Raw genomic sequence first — 23,824 nt, forward strand, 5'->3', positions numbered from 1 at the left:
AGAGTTTTTTATGCATATACAAGTACATACAAATATATTTTTGCTTATGAACAAAACAGGTCCAGAGACATGGAATCATGACATAGGCTGACAGATTTTAGAGGGAAGGGAGGAGGGAGGATGGGAAGATATTAGCCAAAGAATGTATATGCACATATGCATAGCCCATGGATACAGACAATAGTGTCATGAAGGTCTGGGTTGGGGTGGGAGCCAGGCGGAGTGGGGGAAAGTAGGAAAAATGGGGGACATCTGAAATACTCCCAACAATAAAAATACATTTTAAAAAATAAATAATAATTGTTATTAGTTTGTTATCTGTCCAGAGTTTTTTTATGCATATGCAAGTACATATAAATATATAGTTCTGCTTTTCTCGTATTTTTCACACAAATGTTGGCATGTTATAAACATATAGTTCTGAAATTTTTTTTAATTAAAAGTAGTTTTAGAGGGTTTTCCATATTACATGTAAGAACATTCTCACTCTTTTTTATGGCTTTAACTTTTTATTGATTTTGAGAGAGAGGGACATCGATTTGTTGTTCCACCTGTCTATGCATTCATTGTACCATAATTTAGTTAACTACTTCTCTACTGAGGGGTGTTTATGTTATTTCAAACATTATCAGAAACAGTGCTGTAATGAATAATCTCATACATAAACTGTTCACAATTGTGCAAGTCAATCTATAGGATACATTTCTACAGTAGGAATTACTAGGTCAAAGGTTTTACACGTATACATTTATATTTTTGATAGATAACTCATATGGTATTTCATATGAGTTATACCAAATTACACTCTCACCAGTGGTATATAAAAGTATCTGCTTTCCCACATATTCAGCAACACAATTATTATCAATTTGTGGATGTTTGCCAATTTATAAGTTGGTATCTTAATTTAGTTTTAATTTGAACTTGCATTTCTCTTATTATGATTAAAGTTGGGCTTTTTTCTTTCTTTTTTAATAAACTGTCTTCATATTCTTTCCCCATTTTGTCATTATGTTATTTTGTTGTTGTTTGTTTGTAGCTCTTTATATATGAAGAAAATTAGCCCTTATCTGTAATATGCACTGCAATTCTCTTTAGCTTTTTATTTGCTTTTGATCTTTTTTCTGTCTCCATAGTTTTGCCTTTCCTAGAATGTCACAGAATTGGAATCATACAGTATGCAGCCTTTTCAGAATGGCTTCTTTCACTCTGTAATAGACATTTACGTGTCCTCCATGTCTTTTCCTGGATTGATAGCTCATTTTTAGCACTGAATAATAATTCCACTGTCTGAAGGCAGCACGATTTATTTGTCCATTCATCTACCAAAAGACATCTTGGTTGCTTCCAAGTTTGGGCAGTTATAAATCAAACTTCTATAAACATCTGTATGCAAGTTTTCTGTGGACATAGTTTTAAACTCTTTTGGATAAATACCAAGGGGCACATTATGGGATCATGTGGTAAGAGTATGTTTGATTTTTGTAAGAAATTGCAAAACTCTCTTCCAAAGTGGCTGTAACATTTTGCATTCTAATCAGCAATGAATGCTAGTTCCTGTTACTCCACATCCTTTCCAGCATTTGGCGTTGTCAGTGTTCCAGACTTTTAGCATTCTAATAGGTGTGGAGAGGTGTCTCATTGATTCAAATTGTATTTCCCTGACAATATGTAATGTGAAGCATTTTTCATGTGCCTATTTGCCATCTATATATCTTCTTTGGTGAGGTGTCTGTTAAGGTCTGTAGCGCTTTTATTTTTTTTAATATATTTTTATTGATTTTTTTGTTTGTTTTTTGGAGAGAGAGAAAGGGAGAGAGGGATAGAAACATCAATGTGAGAGAGACACATCAATTGGCTGCCTCCTGCACATCCCTCACTGGGAATGAGTCTGCAACCTGGGCATGTGCCCTGCCCAGGAATCAAGCCAGGACCTCTCAGTCCATGGGCCGATGCTCAGTCCATTGAGCCACACTGGCTGGGCTGTAGCCCATTTCTTAATTGGGTTGTTTGTTTTCTTATTGTTGAGTTTTATGAATTCTTTGTATATTTTTGGATAACAGTCCTATGTTAGATGTGTATTTTCCAAATACTTTCTCCCAATTTGTGCTTTGTCTTCTCATAATCTTGAGTGCAGAATTTTTTTCAGAGTCTCAAGAAAATGTTAAGAATCACATTCTTACAGATCCATACCCAAATTTGGTATAAATCCCCTATATGCCAATAAGTCCCATGTAGATCAATCTAAGTCCAATAAGTAAAGAGGGTCTTACAGCCTCTCAGACACCAGGGTTATATCTAAAACTATGTATCTTCTATTTCTATGTCTGCCTTTGGGTCATTATGAAATGGCTTACTGAATATGAAAGATTTCCCTGTGAAGAAAGAGAAAGTTCTTGGACCTAGAAGGAGATGATTTAAAGATAAATAAGTCCGGCCAGTGTGGCTCAGTTGTTGAGTGTCTGTGCACCAAGAGGTCGCCGGTTTGATTCCCGGTCAGGACAAATGCCCAGGTTGTGGGCCAAATCCCCAGTGGGGGGCATGCAGGAGGTGGCCAATCAATGTTCTCTCTCATTGATGTTCTATCTCTCTCTCCCTCTCCCTTCCCCTCTCTAAAAAAACCAATAAAGAAAAAAAAATTTTAAAGAGAAATAAAATAAATTGAAATATATTACTGCAAATAATAATTTTAATAAAGTGGCAAAAGCAACAAATATAAAACAGTTGTGAGTTTAATTAATTCAGAGTTGAGAATATTATATTTTTTAAGTATTTTGAAGAGAAGTTATAAATTTTTAAAGCAATAGAGTTGACATGTTGATTTTCCTTCCAAAGAAAAGGAAGAATAGCTAAAATTTCTTACATTCGTGCAGTGATAAGTTCATGGTGTCCTGACATTCCACTTCTAAATTTTATATATATTTTTTATTTCTCAAAAAAATTTCACTGACTTTAATCAAAAGTAAGTCCACATAATGTTTGCTACATTATACCTTTGAAACACAAGTCCTAGTAGTTCTAATGGAAAAAAGATTTAATGCTTTTTCATTGGAGGTGAATATAAATAGGAAATGAACTTAGAAAGATCTTTGTCTTTAGCAGGTAGAAAGAGACAAATCTAGTCTTCTATATGCCTTAAATGATTATTAAGTTTTTAAATATATGTATAAAATATATTGTTTTTATGCAAGTTACTCTTAAACATGACCATATCCCAGCTAGATCAATGGTAAATGGAAACAGAGGTGGATGAAGGAAGAGAATAGACATCAGGGTGGACCCTTCTTCTGTAATCTACAGTTCTGTACACATTTCCCTTAAATTAACTAAAGCTCACCATCACAAGTATAAAGATAGAAAAGTATTATCAAGAATTAATATAGTTCTTAAAATGTTTACCTACATGTCAGCAATACTAACAATATATGAATAGAAACTCGCCTGATTTTTTTTTAATAAATGTATTTTTTAATGTCTCAATCATTTAATGGGTATGGGCAAATTTGATCTTTCAGTTTACTCCATCCTTTGCACTTTCTGTTTCCCATTTAACAAATATGTGCTCAATTATTATTCTACTGGTTGTTAAATGATGCATAGTAAAAATCTATGCCCAGGCACCTGGAATCCAGCCACCCAGCTCCCAATCTAACCAAACAGTGCCCATTGGTAGACACAAGGAGAATGAATGTGCAGCAGTGATATGAGATATCACAGATGCATCCATCTTCTCAATGCAGCTACCAGCAACCATCAGGAGTAGCTCTCTCCATGAGACCTATATAGGATCCTGATTTAAAGCATTGTCATCTTACTGTCACTTTCTGGGGTAGTCTTCAAAATGAATTCTCCAGCTCCCAGTCTTCAAAATGGACTCCTGGACCAATTTAACTTGATTTAACTATGCTATATTTCTTGGTTTCAGATGGTTATACCACTGATGACATTGAGTTTTACTGGAATGGAGGAGAGGGAGCAGTAACAGGAGTAAATAAAATTGAGCTTCCTCAGTTTTCAATTGTCGACTACAAGATGGTGTCCAAGAAGGTGGAATTCACAACTGGTGAGGATGTTTCTCAAAAAGAAAGGAAGAAGATGGCTTTGCCCAAATGATGACCTGATTTTGTTTTTCTCTTTTTTTTTTTCTTTTTTCAACTCAGGGTCATACCCACGACTGTCACTAAGTTTTCGTCTAAAAAGAAACATTGGTTACTTCATTTTGCAGACCTACATGCCTTCCACGCTAATTACAATTCTGTCCTGGGTGTCCTTTTGGATCAACTATGATGCTTCTGCAGCCAGAGTCGCACTAGGTAATGTATTGCCAGTACTGCAGAGAGCTGGTGGGATTTAGCTTCAAACAAACAACTGATGTTGGGAATTATAGGCAAGGGTCTTCTCTCATAGCAAGCCAAAGAAGGAAATTAACATAAGAGTGCTTGATAATAAAGCATCAAAGTGTAAGCACTTCCAGAGTGAATGCTTTACAGTGTAATCTCTTTTCAGTATTTTACCAAAATTTAAAAAAATAAAAATTTTAAAAAAAGATCTTGGAGTATGTTCAATACTATCTAAGTGCTTCTTAGAATATATTTTAAAATTCTTATTGCAATAATGTTTATTAACTGTGTGATGATTTTCTCTTCAATCCCTGCTTTTTACAGTGGAGAACATTTACAATGTATTATTCTCAAATGGATTTGAAGAAAGCTAGACATGGTGACTATTAGCAAGCTATGTTAATTGTTGGGAAATACTCTCTCTCAAATGTTAACTAAAGTTAAATCTTATTGATCTGAGTTTCCCTTAAATGGAGTTCATCACACTTGAGTAAGGCACAGACAATTCATCAGCTGTGTTAATGATCTGTGATCAGCACAGAATAAAAATGGTTTCCTTCCTGTGGGAACAAAATTCAGAATTAATCTTGCCATGGTTGAGTAGTTGCTGCAAACTGGAAGGCTGTATTTGAGACTTTAAATGGTTCCTTGGAAAGTGAGAATGTATAAAATCTGTTTGATGAATCTGAGCATGTGTGGCTCTGTCTCACTGTTTTCTCATAGGGCCATTTCGGTTACCACATTCTGGGGCTTATATTCTCTTTCTCTCTCTCTCTCTCTCTCTCTCTCTCTCTCTCTCTCTCTCTCTCTCTTTGTCTCTCTCTCTCTCTCACACATACACACACACACACACACACACACACACACACACACACACAAATACAAAAGAGTATAAGAGCATAATTTCAGGCTATGCTGCCATACACATCTCTTCTGATGTTACTGAACTGGGTTAGATGATCAGAGTACGCTGTCATTCCTAGACTATCATCTCTACAGTTTTTTGTTTGTTTGTTTTTGTTTCTGTTTTTTTCTTTATTGATTTTGGGGGGGAAGGGAGAGGGAGAGAGTATCAGAATAATACAACAATGAGAGAGAACATCGATTGGCCACTTCCTGCATTCCCCCCACTGGGGATTTGGCCCACAACCTGGCATGTGCCCTGACCTGGAATCAAACCAGTGACCTCCTGGTGCATGGGTTGATGCCCAACCACTGAGCCACTGCTGGGCTCTGCAAGTTTATTTCTAATGGCTAAGTACATAAGGCTCACAAAGTCAAGTGCTGGCAGTCTCTTATCAACCTTCGAACATTCCAAGACTAAGGAAAGGAAACAAGTAGTTTATCATATCATACATATGTATCCATGTGTTATTTGAAAGTGATTATGAATATGTGTATGCCACGGTTAAGGAAACTCACTAAGTGATGTCCACAGAAAGGAATGACAACTATCAAGGTCATAAATTGTGGTTCCACTTACACTTCTATCCTCAAAGCTAATGATATTTTGATTAGAGATGTCAGCATATAAATATGTTGGCGAGGGTGTGGAGAAAAGGGGACTCTAGTACACTGTTGGTGGGAATGCAGACTGGTGCAGCCACTATGGAAAACAATATGGTGTTACCTCAAAAAATTAAAAATTGAACTTCCATTTGACCCAGTGATTCCCACTTCTAGGAATATACCCTAAGAAGCTTGAAACACCAATCAGAAAGAATATATGTACCCCCATGTTTGTAGCAGCACTATTTACAATAGCTAAGATCTGGAAACAGCCCAAGTGTCCATCAGTAGATGAATGGATAAAAAAGCAGTGGTACATGTACACAATGGAGTACTATGCAGCTGTAAGAAAGAAAGATCTCTTTTCCTTTGAGACTACATGGAGGGACCTGGAAAGTATCATCCTAAGTAAAACAAGCCAAACAGAGAAAGAGAAGTATCATATGATCTCACTTATTTGTGAAATATAATGAACATAACAGTCTGAGGAATGGGGTAGTCCCAGAGACATGGAAGTGGGGTACAGACTGACAATCCCCAGAAGAGGGGGTGGTGGGGGAGAGATAAACCACAGAACTTATATGCATGTATGCATGAACAATGGACATGGACAAAAGGGCTGGGGACAGGGTGGGGAGGGAGGGGGAGGGAGGAATCAGTGGGGAGAAAAGGAGAAACATCTGTAACAAAAATTAATTTAAAAAAATAAAATAAAATAAAATAAAAAAGGAAAAAAAATATGCTGACTTAACATGTATTTTGAAATGTAAAACCTGTGATATTTTAACACTTATCTAAATAGAAAAGACATTAATTTGCTGACGTATCTTGCCTAAATAATTTAAACCTAGGAATAAAAGCAGGAATGCAGTTAATGGACTTGTAAATGAATTGCTTGTTTCTGTCAGAGACATTAGCTAGAATTATAGTAGGTGAAATATTTAATTTTATTCAAAAGTAAGACCACTCATGACGGTACTTCATATCAGCACAATTGACCTCATTACTGATCTAAACCATTGTAATTTTTTGTATGGTAGTCTTGACTTCCTACTCTATCTGTTCTCCTAAAAGATGACCAGTCAAATAGGAGACTCTATCTAGAATAATCTGATTGGCAAATGGGGGTTGAATTATGTTTCCCTTTTTATTTTCTACCTTCCATACACTTTGCCAGCTTTCCTTTGCAATACTCATTTCATATATTTTTTTGTCTTTATTTTTAAGGAGTGCCATCAAGTTTTATGTTTTTCCATTCCATCTCTCTGCTTTTAATTTAAATGCCTTTGTTTAAAAACTCCTTGCTTTTTTCCCCCTAGCTGGGTGATCTACCTCTCTATTCAACTATAAAATGGAAATAATATACCTGCCCGATCGCACTCAGCAAGCTGTTATGACAGCCAAAGAAGCTAATTCGTAACTAAACTATAAAACATCATACAAATGTGTAATATTAGTATTACAAACTATCTACATGAGATTCAACTTCTTTTACACTTCTTCTTATTTTTTCCAACTATTTTATCAACACCCCAATATTTTTGTGCAGCCACACAAACATATGTTTAAGATGCTATATTTAACAAAGTAGATAATGTGTAATCTTCCTTTTAAGAAATCATAGCCTTAGACTTCTTTAACAAGTTCAAGTTGAATGTTTTAAGAAGTCTTTTCTTGGCTCCAGTGAACTAATTAATTCTGGGTTCTGGAATCAAGAAACATTGTAAAATAAATTTATATTGAGACAACACTAAAAGAAGAATCATATAAGAAAGTTTATGATTTGCAGTAAGCATTTGATTTATGTATTTTTAAATATAATAAAATCTTGTTGCTTTGATTTTTCAAATATTACTTTTAGTTTCTTGTGATGCTCCGAGAAGAAGAAATATGTGGCATATAATAGAATGAGGGGTATTTGACATTAGTCAGTAGGCATATCAATGGTATTTTGATATGCCTTTCCATCTACTTATCTTTTTTCTTTGTGCATTATTTTTAGTGCTTTTTAACTCTCCATCCATGGTGCATCTCACTTTATGACTTATTCATGGACTATGTAGGGAGTCCACAGTTTTGTCTTTCCAAATGTTTGCCCTTTCTACCCAGTGGTTTATGGCATTACTGCCATCATTCTGGGGCCTCAGTAAGGAAATAGCATCTGTTCTCTCAGTCTTAAAAAGGACAGTATAGCAAATGCATTCAGCTAAGCTGTGTCTTTCTGTTTCACAGGAATCACCACGGTGCTGACAATGACAACCATCAGCACTCACCTCAGGGAGACCCTGCCAAAGATCCCATATGTCAAAGCGATTGATATTTACCTGATGGGTTGCTTTGTGTTTGTGTTCCTGGCTCTGCTGGAATACGCCTTTGTAAATTACATCTTCTTCGGGAAAGGTCCTCAGAAAAAGGGAGCTGGCAAACAAAACCAGACCCCCAACGAGAAGAACAAACTGGAGATGAATAAAGTCCAGGTAACATTAAATATTCCGAAAAAGATTCTTCTGAAATTTATCAGCAGCATGGTGCACAAGGTCTCCAATAATAATAATAATAATAATATATGATTTTGATATGCCTTTCCATCTACTTATTTTTTTCTTTGTGCATTATTTTTAGTGCTTTTTAACTCTCCATCAATGGTGCATCCCACTTTATGACTTTATATATATATATTTATATATATATACACACATATATACACACACATATATACATATGTATATAATTTGTCATTAATACGGTTCAAACAATTCTTCATTTTACATATTTGAGAACTGAGGATGGAAAAAGTTAGGTTGAAGCTTGCATAGACTAATAGCCTACCTCGGCTTAAAATACAACAGCAAGCCTATTACTCTTTATTCTAAATTACATAGTTGTAAAACTATATGCAAAAAAATAATTCCAGGTCTGCTTGATAAATAAATGGGAACTAAAGTGAATAAACTCTGTACTCTGGAGTGAAAATGAGACAATATGCACAGTGGTTACAACCACAGACTGGAATGAAACTGTCTGGATTCGATCTCAGCTCTGCCACTTACTGACTTTATAACTTCAAGACCATCAACCTATGTAACTCCTCACTTAATGTCAGTTTTCAATGTCATTATCCATAAATGGAGATTATTATGGTATACCTATACCACAGAGTTGTCATAGAAACTAAATAAGGTGTTTGTTTGTTGTTGTTGTTGTTGTTGTTGTTTAAGTTTAGTACCTGGACATAGTAAGTGTGCTCAGTAAGTATTAGCTATTATCATCATATACAAGACATTGTCACTCTTTTTCTTTTTCTTTTCTTTGTATTCGTAGATCTTATGACCTATATGCACACTGGGTGGAATTAAATTAAAATCAGTGCTCTGCTTATTCTTTTAAAACATCTCTGTAGTTTCTACTTCTACACCATTTTCACTGGAATGAGTTTTAAATAATGTACATTGAAATGCTCTATTCACTACAGATTGTTTTTAAGATGGCATACAGACAACTCAAATATGTATTCATTTAGCTACTGTCCTCAGCACTGGGGATACTCTGAATGAGACAAAGTCTCTTGCCCTCATGGAGTTTAGATTCTAACATGGTAAGACAGGCAATATACACACAAACCAGTATTAAAAGGATAATTTTGGGCAATGGTATGTGCTATGAAGAAAGTAAAACAGAGTAATGGGAATGATAATGATTTGGTTCAGGTTCAAGGGAACAGAGAACTTGGACAGGGATCAGGAAGACCTCTCTGAGAAATTATCATTCGATCTGAAACCTGAGAGACAAGAAGCAGCAACCATGTTCCATCTAGGCAAAGGAATAAGCACAGAGGCTCTGAGGCAAGAATGCCTTGATGTCGTAAAGGACTGAGAGAAGACCAATGTAGCAAGAGCACAGTAAGTGAGAGAGAAAATAGAGTAATGAGATATGGCTGGAGAATCAGACAGAAGCCAAGTTATGAATCTCCAAAGTGTATCTTTAGGATTTTTAGTAGGATCTCAAATTTGGACAAACGCTGCTAGGTAATTAGAAAAATATAAGCAAAGGAAACATACAGACTCAGCCACATCATCAAAATTCAAAGCAATGCATTCAATAAATTTTTACTCTTGTGTGAAGCACTGTGCCCGATGCTAATGGAGGAGGAATAGGCATGATATTTGCCCTCAAGAAATCTCTAATCTTGCCATGGCCAGTTCAGCTCAGTAGTCAGTGGTTAGAGCATCAGCCTGTGGACCTAAGGGTCTTGGGCGCGATTCCCAGGCAAGGGCATGTACCTGTGTTGCAGGTTTGATCTCCCACCCCTTGTCCAGGAGGCAACCATTCAATGTCTCTCTCACATTGACGTTTCTCTCTTCTTCCTCCTTCCCTCCCTCCTTTCCACTCTCTCTAAAAGAAAAGAAAAAAAAAATCAATGGAAAAATATCCTCAGGTGAGGATTAACCAAAAAAAAAAATCCTCTTATCTTGCTGGAAAAGGAAATCATACTCATATGAGGTGATTAGATTACAAAATGAGATAGGATGGCGTTTATTTTGAGAACTATATCTGAAAGGAGGAAGTTCCCCACTGTCTGACTGTGACCCTGATAGCCTTAATCGTGTTTGAGCCACAGTGCCCAGGCCACCTCTTTTCTGTCCCATCCCCGTCTCAGTGCCCAGTCAGCTTGTTAGCTGGTCCTCCGCACGGCTTGGAATGTCTCTACACTTTCTAGGTGATCTGCTAGTAATTTAACTATTAAAACATATTTCAAGGAAGATAACAGAATCCAGATTCTCTATAATGCATCATCAACATATCTAGTCTATAATAAAAAGTTACTAGACATGAGAAGAAACAGGAAAATAGGCCCATAGTCAATAATGCAATCTGGGTGGTATTTAGTCAACAACTCAGACCTGAGAAAGTCTCGGATGTTGGCTTAAAAGGTAAAGATTATCAATAATAACAATAACTATAATTAATATATTTTAAAGTTCATAGGAAATAACCCAGAACTGAAAAGAATCAAAATATCGTATAATAGGTAAATGGTTAAACAAACCGTGGTACATTCATTCATACCATGGAATACTAGCCCAGTAAAAAAATAATACACTACTGTCTTGGCCAATGCGGTTCAGTTGGTTGGAGTGTTGCCTCTCACACAGGAAGGTCTTGGGTTTGATTCCAGTCAAGACACATACTTAGATTTCAGGTAAGATCCTGGTCAGTGCGAGTATGGGAGGCAACCAATGAATCTCTCTCTCTCTCTCTCTCTCTCTCTCTCTCTTTCTCTCTCTCTCCCCCCCTCTTCTCTTTTCCTCTCTCTCCCTCCTTCCTTCCTCTCTAAAATCAATTAAATATATATATATAATATTAAAATAATAATAAGCTATTGATACATGCAACAACTTGGATAGCTCTTAAGGGGATTATGCTGACTATAAAAAGCCAATCTTAAAATATTACATACTGTATGATTCCATTTATATAACATACCTGAAGTAAAATTATAGAGATGGAGAACTGATTAGTGGTAGCTAGGAGTTAGTGATGGGGGGTAGGGTGTGATTTATTATAAAGGAATAGCATGAGGGAGAGCTTCACAGGGGTGTGACATTTACATGAATCTATGCATGTAACAAAATCACATAGATCTATACACATTCTCTACACCAATGTCAGTTTTCTGGTTTTGCTATTATAGAATAGATATGTGAGATATGATTAATGGGAGAAGCTGGGTGAACATGGAACCTTTCTGCTATTTTTGAAACTTCTCAGAAATCTACAATAATTAAAAAAAAAAAAAAAAAGGTTAAAATAAAGACCAGGGGAAAAGATTAATCAAATGCATGAAGAGATGGCAAGTGTCAGGAAAATAAAGAAACTATAAAAAAAGAAAATCTAGAATTGAAAAAAAAATTATTAGATGGCTTAGCACCACATTTTATACAGCAGAAGAAAAGATTAGTTAAAATTGAACACAAAATTTGCCTTCTCTCAATTTTTCCATTGTACCCGTTCTTACCATAAATGCTACTACCTCATAGGATGCCTTAACCAATGCCCCTCTGTTAGTTTATATTTGGTGCCCTAGTTATTTGTTCTCATGGCATTCTTTGCTCTTCCTCCATAGGACTTATCACAATGTGAGTATATGCTTATTTGAGTAATTATTTTTTAATGTTTACCTCTTTAATAGAGTTGCAGGCTTCCCAACAATAGGCACTTTATGTTTATTGTTCTTTCCTTAGTGGCTGGAACCAAGAAAATACCAAATAAGTACTTGTTGAATGAATTAATGAGTGAATGAATGAGTGAGTGAATGAATGAATGAATGCATGCTAGAGAGGCCTCCATTCAAGATGAGTTCTTAGATACCACACAAGTTACTGAGTGTTACATCATAATGTTTTTATTCATAGTAAGTAAGAAAAAGAAACTATAGCACTCTTTAGCTTCTACTCCTGACTTTCTTACCATTTCTATCACTTTGATTTTTAACCTTTCTAAAGCACATTTTATATCAACAAACCACTGCTATTCCTTCTGAATCACAGTGTTATATGACTTCAGATAGATATAATTTTCCAAGGAGTGTCATGGCTAAAATTTTATAAACTGCTTCATGTTTATATGGAATAATAACAGCGTTACCATGTCAGGCAACTTATAATCATCCCTGCAGCTACTTGGCTTTTTCAGATCCTAACTTCTTTACCCTCTTCTGAAACCAGGGGCTCAGGCAGACAATGTGTCTATAACAATATAAATGTATTATTCATCTGTTCAGTGTATCATCTCCAGCAGTTAAGATAATAATGCAACCTGTGTAGTATTTAAAAAATGCTACCCCCTGGTTGAATTTTTAAAAACTAGAGAATGATATTAGATTTTTCCTTTCATTGAATGGTTGGGTGATCCTTTTCTTTCCTTTTGGATACTCGCAAACAGTTTAATTCAAATGATATATGTGCTGTGGTCCCAGAGAATTTTTATCTGAGGGATCCCTAATATTTGCCTCAGTACCCTGAAGAAGAGAATGGCATTGATCATTTATTACAGATTACTTTTGATAGCCTGGCCTGGCCGATCATGTCAAGGGGTAGCTGTACCGGGGCCTCAGAAGTGCTTGCTTTGTCTTGATTTATTTTGCCACCAGCTGCACTGAAGCATCTTTTTATATGAGTACAGATGCTGAATCCAGACATTAGGAGAGTTTCAACCTCCAAGGTGATAAAAACTGCAGATTCATGAACCCCTCAGGCATCATTTGAAACTGGAGGTGGTATTAAGAGTTTTGAAAGACACATTTCACAATACAACGAGGCTGTAAGTAAGTTATTTCTGGTTCTGGGCCACTTTTATTCTAACTTGGAAAAAATATGGTTGTATCTGCTGGCCACAGTGCCTGCCCATTTGCCAACAGATCCATCTAAGATTAAATGGTTGCTGCATGGATGACCTGTGATTAGAGACTGACTCAAAATTATTCTAAGTGATGGAGGATTTGGGTGGAATGCCAAAGATTCATACCAAATGTGCAGTTGCAATCCCAACAGTCAAAAAATAGAATTTTCCCTTCAAATTAGATAATGATACTGTAATCTGGACTCTCCATTTTTATTCTCTGTAGTGAGTCATCTACATTTTAGACACCTACACTTTTAGACAAATCTACAAAAGCAAATCTGCTTTGTGTTATGACTAATTCCAAGATACAAAGTGTATCATGAAAGTAAACAGCTCCACCCCTCCACCTCTCTCTCTCTCTCTCTCTCTCTCTCTCTCTCTCTCTCTCTCTCTCTTATAACAGCTGGATATCTATATTAGCTTTTGAGCCTCGGTCTGGGGCTCCACATCACTGCATCGCCCTCAGGCCAACCAGGACACTTCCCCCAGCCTTTGATGAAATTCAAACTATTTTGACATAATATCTTGGATTCCGGAGAAATCTGTATTGACAGTTCATGATTTTCTTTAGCACTCAAATCCCTGCCTAAATCAAATCTGGCTTGGTTCACTGGTTCACTTTTTGTTCTCCAGCATTTGCTTAATTCTATCTAGTTCCAGAGTCTGTAGCAGTGTAATTTTCCTTTCCAAAAATCTCCAAATCTCTCTCTCTCTCTCTCTCTCACACACACACACACACACAAAATGCACAAATCTCATCTCATTTCATCTTATCTATCTCTTTATCTCTTTCTCATTTTCTGTCTTGTATTGCTTATTTTCTTCTATACCTACACAATTAGGAATGTTTTGGTGAACAAGAAAGAAGTTAAACTTACTTAACTGTCTTAAAAACAAAAAAAGAGAGGAAGACTTTTGGCCAATATAACTGAAGGTTCCAGGCATGGTTGTAGTTTCACACGTGGCTATATTCATATTATTCATATGTTCAAACAATGTCATTAGAAAGCATCTCTCTTCATCTCATAACTCTGCTTTCCTTTGCATTGGCTTTATTTCCAGTAGACCCTTCTCTCATGGTCACCCCACGGCTCCAGAGTTTGGAGTGGCAAAGCTCTACAACCCCAGAACAGAAGTACTTTCTTACAGCAAATAGTCACAACAAATGTCCTATAATTGTGACATATTCTCGGGAAGTGAGTTCAAGGGGCAGAGTGGTGGGAACAAAGGGCAGAAGTGCCAGCAGGAGCCGAACCACATGGTGCGTTGTGGATTCCAATGAGAAGTCTGGATTTTCTTCAGTGTCATGGGAAGTAGCTGGAATTCGGACAGAGGAGACATGCTCTCACTTACATTTTAAAAGGCTCACTCCAGATGCCATGTAGACTAGAGGGCTGCATTCCTGAAAAGGGAAAGGTCAATTCTGCATCGAACGGTGACATTGGCGAGAAGTGGTCAGAATCAGGATATTTTCTGAAAGTAAAGCCATTAGGACCTGCTAATATATTGAGTGAGAAATGAGGGAAACAAGCAGATCCAGGATAAATGTATCTATTTGAGCAACATCCTGGACAATGGCCAGTTGTTTCATTTGAGCTTCATCTTTTGTCTTCTCTAGGTCTTGAGTAATATGTGCAGTTGGTTAGAGGTATGTAGCTTTGTGCTTAACCTTCTGTTGTGTCTAGAAATATTGAAGTTTCCACTTCTGCCAGTAGTTGTTAAGACAAGCAAAGAGACATGTAAATCATCTCCAGCAAAACCTCTGATCCCCTTCAACCCCCCCCCAAAAAAGGTTTTAGGAATTCGAGGCCAAGGGGTTGAGGGTTGGCAGCCCTGGAGAGAACAAGTGACTGACAGCAACAGCGTGAATGTGGAAGACTTCAGGGGCGACGGGCAGGAGAGCTGTGGCTTGTGGCGCGGTGTTCTCTGTGGGCGTAGGTGGCCTTCCCCTGCACAGCTGCATTTTGCAGACTGCAGGCTTCTGGAGGGCAGCTCATCCGTGGCCAGCAAGGCTTCCCTTGGCTTCCTGCTCTGTGCTTCAGACTCACTTAGTGAATATGAATCTAATTTAATCGGTTAGCAAGAAAGAAATAATTTTCTGTTTGCAAAGTAGATTGAGCCCGGAGGTATTTCTCAACAGGGCTGTAAAACTGCCACTGAAAACAAGATTATATTTTATTCCAATTACACTGAAATGAGTTCTGCTGTGTTTATACATTGAACATATCCGGAACAATTAAATTCACTGAGTGGTAACATTTTTCACAGCCTAAGGCACTGTTTAGGAGATATTGGGGGCAGAGAGTACAAGGTGAGAGACTGAGAGGGTAGGAAAAAGGATAGAATCAAGCTAGAAAATGAATTATATGTTCACTTTGGGTTTCCATTAAGGGAAGAAATACAGCCATTGGATCAGGGTTTTCTGGACGTCGGTCACTTAAAAACCACCCTGGTGAATTTTGCCCTACCATTTCTATGACTCAGGGTTCTCCGAGAAACAGAACCAGTAGAAAACAGAATAAACAAACATACAAAAAGAGGTTGATTTTAAGGAATTGGCTCATGCGATTATAAAAAGTGGCAAGTCCGAAATCTGTAAAGCTTGCTGGAAACTTGGGCAGGAAGTCTCTGTTACAGTCTTGAGGCAGCATCTCGTCTAGTCACAAAACTTCCGTTCTGCTCTTTGTTGTTGTTGCTCTGACCAATTCTGCTTAAGATGTTAAGGTTTCACATCGTTTCTATTTTATTTTTACTGAGTTATAATCAACATACAACATTATATTAAAGTATACAATATAATTATTCAATATGTGTATATATTGTAAAATAATCACCAGCCTAGCTAACATTCGTCAACATACACATTTACAGAATTTTTTTTCTTGTGATAAGAACTTTTGCAATCTACTGTCTTAGCAACTTTCAAATATGCAATACAGTATTACCAACTGTAGCTGCCATACTGTACATTAATTACATCCCTTGACTTATTTATTTTATAACTGGAAGTCTGTATCATCTGACTCCCTTCACCCATTTCACTCACCTCCCATCTCGGACAACCGCCAATCCCTTCTTTTCATGTCAGCTTGGGATGGTTGGGTTTTTTCGTTTGTTTTTGTTGTTGTTTTGAAAGATTTTATTTTATTGGTTTTTGTTTAGAGTGCTCATTTGGTATCTGGTATCTATCTTTCTCTGTCTGATTTATTTCATTTAACAAAATACCCTCAAGGTCCATCCATGCTGTAGCAAATGGAAAGTGTTTATTCTCTTTAATGGCTGAATTATATACATACAATTTATTTATCCATTCATCCATCCACAGGCACTTGGGTGGTTTACAGATCTTGGATATAGTAAATAATGCTGCAATGAACATGGGGTACAGATACCTTTTTGAGTTAGTGTTTTCATTTTCTTTAAATAAATACTCAGAAGTGGAATTGCTGGGTCATATGGGAGTTCTATTTTTAATTTTCTGAGGAAGCTCCATACTGTTTCCCATAGTGGTAATGTTTTCTCCATAAGAATGTAAGCACCAACAGTTCAAGGACTTGTCTGTTTTGTTTGCTACTGTCTTCCCCAGAGTCCTCATAACTTAAAAGCAAGAGTTGTGGTTGATAAATGCTGCACGGCAGGAAGGAAAAAGAGGATCCCCTAACTCATGTCTTGGCAGTGCAATCTCAGGCTTTCTTTTACATATGAGCCTCTCCAAGACTCCCCTATGGTCAGCAGGCCTCAAGGTCAGGTATCATGACCTTCAGGAGGGAAGATGAGAGAAAGGCTCATCAGGCAAGGAGAAGGTGGAGCTCATGGTCATAGTGAACAAATTTATAAAAGTCTGTTAAAAAGAGAACTAAAAACCTGAGTTTGAAAGAGGTAATAGTATTTGTCTAGTAAAACACTGAGAACCAATAGAGAATGAGGAAGTCACACAGTTTGTGTAGGAGGATACAAGATTAAGAGGTTTTATTAGTCGCGATCTTCAATTTCTAAGACATGGGATATGATGTCCCACTGCATGTAGAGGCTGACTTCTTTATCAGAGTCTGGAACACTGCTACCACATAGTAAGCATTCAATAAACACTTATTGAATAAATAAGTGATTGAATGAATAAATGAATGAGTGAACTATTAACATTTTAAAGATTTATCTATGATCCACCTAAAATGACCTCTTCTGCCCAGCCAGTGTGGCTCAGTGGTTGAGCGTCGACCCATGCACCAGGAGGTCACCGGTTTGATTCCCAGTCAGGGCACATGCCCAGGTTGTGGGCCAAATCCCCAGTGGGGGCATGCAGGAGGCAGCCAATCGATATTCTCTCTCATTGATGTTTCTGTCTCTCGCCCCTCCCTCTCTCTCTAAAAATCAATAAAGAAAAAAACTTAAAAGACCTCCTCTAGCACAGAGAGTACGCCTGCCTCCTAGGGACTGGGGGATGGGAAAGCACTAGCCAGCCCTTGGAGCTGCAGCCCTTCAGCCTCATTCTCTGCTCCCCTTTATTAGTCATCTCTAGCTTGCATTTTGATCTTCGGAGAGAGGGTTCATGTCCTGGCCTTCCTGAAGCATTAATAAAAAGTGTGTTCATATTCTCTAAATTTAGGTTCAGTGACACTTTAAAAATCAGTTACATGGGTTTGAGGGATATGAGGTTAATCTACTACAGTCATTTCCACCAATATTAGACAGGCTTGTCTCCTCAATCACTGGAACCTCCTAGTAACCGCAGGCCTTACTCACCAACACCGCGGGTTCAATTTGAACATCCCTAACTGGGTTACACCTTCTCTGTAAGCAGATCAGAGGGAAAGAAATATCCAGAAGGCACAGAACCAAGTATGCCTGTGCCTACCAGATAGGCCAGTAGGGGGCAGTGAAAGAGGAGAAGGCAAAGAATCTGGAAGTATTCCTCCCAGAGTTTCTCTCCTGAGGACTAGAGTGGAAAGTCCCTTTCTTTACGGCCACACGAAGAATAGATGATCATCTCAATGAACAGTTACTAGAACATCAGCTGTGCTTTATGAAGCCTGTTAGTCCGTATGTACCCTAGAAATGCAGTGTGTTGACATTTTCATTTGCCTCTGCTTCAAGGTTTTAAAATCTTCAGTGTCTGGATGTGTCCAAATCAGATGTTAACATCTCCTTATTAACTAGACAGTGTTTGACCTTTACAGGTGGTGAAGCAATGCACCACAATGGCTGCTTTCTCTGGGATATTACTTTTGGAAAGCCATGCCTGCTACAGATATTAGGGTATTTTGGATGTTTTTAATATTTGAGACAAAGTGAAAACATCTCTTTTCCAAAGAGCAGAGGTTAGAGCAGTCAACCAAGATCTTGCTGATATCAGCAGTGGTGTGGATACCACACATCCATTTTACCCAGCAACAAAAAGCTTGAAGGATAGGGGGTAAAAATCTCACACCTCAGGAATCATTCGTGAGCACACCATTCTCTCTCTCTCTCTCTCTCTCTCTCTCACACACACACACACACACACACACACACACACACACACATACAGAGTCTGTACCAACAGCTTTTAGGATAAAACCTAGACTGTGTAGGAGAGATACTGGAGAGGGGCAACTGTTATATGACACTCCTTAAATTTTCCTAACATAATGTTAACTTAACTATTCAGTAATGAGATCAGCTTTCATGGGTAGTTGCAGAAATGGAGTCATTATTTTACATGTCATATCAGGTAAAGCTATGATTTCTAGCTCAAGGACAGACTGTTTGGGGGATTTACACATACTAATAAACCACACACAATTTATAGGTGTATCTGAGTCTCCACCAAGGTTAACCAAAATCTTAATAAAATTTACCTTGTTTGCCATGACTTCTGTTTAATGAGGAGCATCTGTATGCTTCACTGGCCAATTCTAAATTGTAACTTGTTTGCTTAGAGAGATTTCACAATAATATAACTTAATGATGTATACAGATCAAGTGAGTCAGATTTACAAGTTTTTTTAGTATGTTCTGTCCTCTACCTGGAATATTCTTCATACTCAAAGCTTCTCAAAAATTAGAAACAAACCCTTAAAGTTACCTGGTAAAAACATTTCATTTATAGATGAGGAAACTGGGTTAATAATAAAACCAGGATGCCCACTGCTTTGTTCTGTCCTCTAGATATCCTTTAAGACCCAACACATCCACACCTCCTTCATGAAGCCCTACTTGATTCCCATGACTTGTCACTTTCATGAACCTCTATTCATGGTCTATACCGTACTATTTATCATTCGATTAAAAACTCTTGTCACTCCCAATATTATGTCTTACTCTTGTATATCTAAAAATATTATTATCTGAAGGACAAACCATGTATTATGATTCTCTTGTCTGAAACACCAAAGTACTTAACAAAATAATGTACACCACCTTGTCATCTAATATATGTGTCCATTTTCTAATAAATTCAGCACTTTTCTCCTTGTCACTTCAAATCTACCACCTTCTTTAATAACCTAAACTTTCATCTGGCTGGTGTGGCTCAGTGGCTGAGTGTCGACCCATGCACCAAGAGGTCGCTGGTTCGATTCCGGGTCGAGACACATGCCCAGGTTGTGGACCCGATCCCCAGTGGGGGGCATGCAGGAGGCAGCCAATCGATATTCTCTCTCATCAGTGTTTCTATCTCTCTCTCCCTCTCACTTCCTCTCTCTCTAAAATCAATAAAGGAAAAAAACAAAAACCTAAACTTTCATATACATGACTTTGTCAACCATAGACTTAATACATGTGTATATATATTACACACACACACATCCTTGACACAATACACTGTATCTGGAAAGTAGTGTGCATTTAATAAATGTTTGTTGAGAGACAGAAAGAGAGGGGGAGGAGAGAGAGAGAGTTCTTGATTAGGAAAGTTACATAGAGGAGGGTAGGATTTAAATTGAGCCTTGAAGAAAACCTATTGATTAGCATGCAAAGAGGAGGGAAAATTATATTTGAGACAAAGAGTATCCTGTGTTTTTATCCCAAACTGGGCACTTGTTTGTTATTTAATCTTAGGCAATTTACTTAAGCTCTCTGAGCCTCCGTTTCCCCATCTGCTGAACTAGGATACTCTCATGTTGTTATGATATGTAATTGAGATAAATGACACAGTAAAATTCAATAATAGCTGTTGTTAACAACAACAAAAGTCAATAATAACTCCCTGAATAAAGAAGCCAGAAATACCGGTGAAGGCATAATGGGTTAGTTACACTAGAGCAAAATGCTTCACAAAGGAAAATGATAATAGATGCAAATGGAGAGAGAGGACAGATTCAGTCACCATTACTCTTCCAATTAACTCAAAGTTTAAAGCTATCCACTGCCTCACTAATTCTCTGTGGGATGTCGTGAAGGCCAAGGACTGTGAAGTAGTCCTTTCTCAGTAAAAAGCACCTCAGCTTTGAATCAAACAAGATGTGGGTTGTAATGTCAGGTCTGGCACTTCCTAAGGGAGTACACTTGAGACAGTTTGTTGTTGTTAAGTATTAAACAAGTCATATATATCAAGTACCTGCCATGATGCTAGGCACAGTGGTGGACACAATAAATCTTAGTTCTCATCTGTGATGTACCAACATCACATCCCGTCCCCTGTACCTTTATTTTCTTTCTTTCTTATTTACTTTTACCTCCTCCTATGTTTTTCCTGTATCTCTTTCTTCATAACCTGGTTGTTACCTGCCTGCTTACACCTTGGGCTTTCAATCCATGTTTACTGAGCCTAGTCTCATTCAAAAGCATTTATGGAGCACTTACTGCAAATCAGGTACTCTGCTAATAACACTAGATTCAGACAAAGCTGCCTTTGGAAGTACTTCAACCTCATTTGCATGAATGAACCAGGTTCCCTTTAGGTAAATCAGTTTACAAAGTATATCACAAAGCCACATTGTAGGCCAACAGTACTCACATTTTTTGTAGTTGCCAAAGTGTGTGTGGTGGCACACCATAGAGAAGAACCAGAAATTCTCCAGTAGGAATTACCAAAATGGCAGGAAGCAACAGTGAACAATGGTGGAGAAACAAAAGTCAATGTATAGCCTAGAGTATCCTTCCGACCCAAGAATCCCACTTCTGGCAATTTAGCCTGAGGAAATAATTATGGATATGCACAAAGATTCAGCTTGAAGATGTTCTTTGCAGGCTTATTTACATGATGCTACAAAAGTAAAATAAGTCTTGACATCTAACAATAGATTAATTTATGGTTTATCCATATCAGTTATTAATAAATGATGTCACAGAGGAATTTTATTAACATAGAAAGATGACCAGGTTATACTGTTAACTGACAAAAGCAGGTTGCAAAGCAAAATGCACCCAGATAACCTGTGTGTGTAAATATATACGAATAGAAAATACAGTGGAAAGCTAGCAAGATGCTTAAAACAATGGACTCTAAGGTGAGATCATGGATATTTACTTTTTATTTTTTGATTCCTGTTTCAGGTTGTAAAAGTTCTCATGTGCCACTTTAGTAACAAGAAAAAATACCATATGTATGTATACACATATGCAAACAATATATGTATATGCACCTATATGGAGTCAATAAATGGTAGTTATTAACAATAAAAATAGTATATAAATGTAAATATAAGTATAAATATATATAGTCTCCGCGTATACACACATACATGTGTTCTGTGGGTGGAGATCAGGGATGGATGGATGGATGGATGGATAAGACAGATGATGATGATAGATGATAGACAGATAGATGATAGATAGATAGATGATTGATAGATGATAGATAGATAGATAGATAGATGATTGATAGATGATAGATAGATAGATAGATGATAGATAGATAGATAGATAGATAGATAGATAGATAGATAGATAGATGATAGATAGATGATAGATAGATAGATAGATAGATAGATAGATAGATAGATAGATAGATAGATAGATAGATGATAGATCATCCCCAGATCCAGGAGGCACGCAGAGCAAGCAAGATGTCTGGTTGACAGTATTTAAGGAGCCCCAAGCGGTGACATCAGTTAGAGGTTCGGGAGAACAAACACATGCCCTGGCAGTTGTGCCTGAGTGCGTCCTTTCTCCATCAGGTCGACACCCACGGCAACATTCTCCTCAGCACGCTGGAAATCAGGAACGAGACGAGCGGCTCGGAAGTGCTCACGGGCATGAGCGACCCCAGCACCATGTACTCGTACGACAGCGCCAGCATCCACTACCGCAAGCCGCGCAGCGGCCGCGAGGCGTACGGGCGCGCGCTGGACCGGCACGGCGCGCACGGCAAGGGGCGCATCCGCAGGCGCGCGTCGCAGCTCAGGGTCAAGATCCCCGACTTGACCGACGTGAACTCCATAGACAAGTGGTCCCGAATGTTTTTCCCCATCACCTTTTCTCTTTTCAACGTCGTTTATTGGCTTTACTATGTACACTAAGGTCTGTCCTAATGGTTCCTTAACCACGACTTTCCTCTTGATTTTTAACCCCACAGGTCCCCAGCAGCGATACTGCTGTACTTTTTGAGGTAAGAGATTCAGCCATCTAATTGGTTTTAGGTCTTGCATATCAATTTTATTACTGCACCATGTTGACTTCAAAAAAAAATACAAAAACAAAAAAAACTTTTTTTCCAGTCTACTGTGGTCCAGGTTATCAGCTCTTTGGGAGCTCTGTTAATTGCCATGTTTACAAACACACACACACAAAGAGAAGTTAGGTAGGCAGCTCCTGAGCAGGCCTTCCTAGTTGCCCTGGATTTTATTGATTTATTTTTTAAATAAGAATGAAAAGAGGACCTAGCTCGCTGTGCAAACCGCTTCCTGGTAAACTGTAACAATCTCATACTGCCAAAAAAAAAAAAAAAACACACACACACACACAATTTCCAGGATCTCAGAAGAAAAAAAATAAAGCCATTGACAAGTTACAGATTTCCAGGAAGAAGAGAAAACAAAAAGGAGCCCAGAAGAGGAAGCCTCCTCTCCGCCCCTGATTCTCCTGTGGAAGGGGTCTCAGCTCCACTGAAGGGGGGAGGGATTGGCAAGCGCTGGTGGAGGTCATGCAAACCCAATCTGCCAGCTTCACCTCACCATTAAGCCGGATGTTCTGAAAAATGCTTCTTTCAGACTTCCAGGATGATTTAAAATTGACATTAGAATCCAACCTGGTAACCATTGAGAATATTTTTCTTTTCTTCTTGAGAATAAGGAGTTTCGGGGTTGGTGACCTTTTTTCTTAACTATTTCAAATGAGCAGCCCTGAACTCATTCATTAACCTGGAATCACTTGATGCTGTGCCATGAAGCCATACCATCACGTGTCCCTAGTCCCTGCTCCAGAGAGAGTGAGAGAAAGGGGGATGGGAGGAGAGGGCTTCAGAGATGGGGATCGTGAGCAATTTTTGCTTGAGAAAAAGATTGCCCTTTCCGTGAAGAAGGCAAGACTTATGTGCTGTGAAAAGGGTGCCTGGGCAGTTACCTGAACTGCCAAATCTTAAATCAAATAGTATATATTTCTTAGCCTTCCAGAGAGCAGTAGCTAATGGTGATGGGCTAGCTGCACAGGCCTCA

General features: G+C 37.9%; 1 protein-coding gene across 4 annotated transcripts in view; it reads left to right on the forward strand.

The window, feature by feature from the left end:
- Nucleotides 1–23,119, forward strand: part of GABRB1 (gamma-aminobutyric acid type A receptor subunit beta1) — a 356,673-nt gene extending 333,554 nt beyond the window's left edge. Inside the window, exons 6-10 of one of the 4 annotated variants that reach the window (XM_036271355.1) lie at nt 3,926–4,063; nt 4,161–4,313; nt 8,082–8,326; nt 22,349–22,487; nt 22,544–23,119. In XM_036271355.1, coding sequence (XP_036127248.1) covers nt 3,926–4,063; nt 4,161–4,313; nt 8,082–8,326; nt 22,349–22,487; nt 22,544–22,713 — 845 coding nt within the window. In that variant the 3' untranslated portion in view covers nt 22,714–23,119. Of the gene's footprint in view, nt 1–3,925; nt 4,064–4,160; nt 4,314–8,081; nt 8,327–22,348 lie in introns of all 4 variants that reach the window. The other 3 variants (XM_036271342.1, XM_036271360.1, XM_036271346.1) reach the window with 3 other exon arrangements.
- Nucleotides 23,120–23,824: the final 705 nt, after the last annotated feature.

The sequence above is a fragment of the Molossus molossus genome, unplaced genomic scaffold (genome assembly GCF_014108415.1).
Source record: "Molossus molossus isolate mMolMol1 unplaced genomic scaffold, mMolMol1.p scaffold_m16_p_1, whole genome shotgun sequence".
In the NCBI taxonomy this organism is placed as follows: Eukaryota; Metazoa; Chordata; class Mammalia; order Chiroptera; family Molossidae; genus Molossus; species Molossus molossus.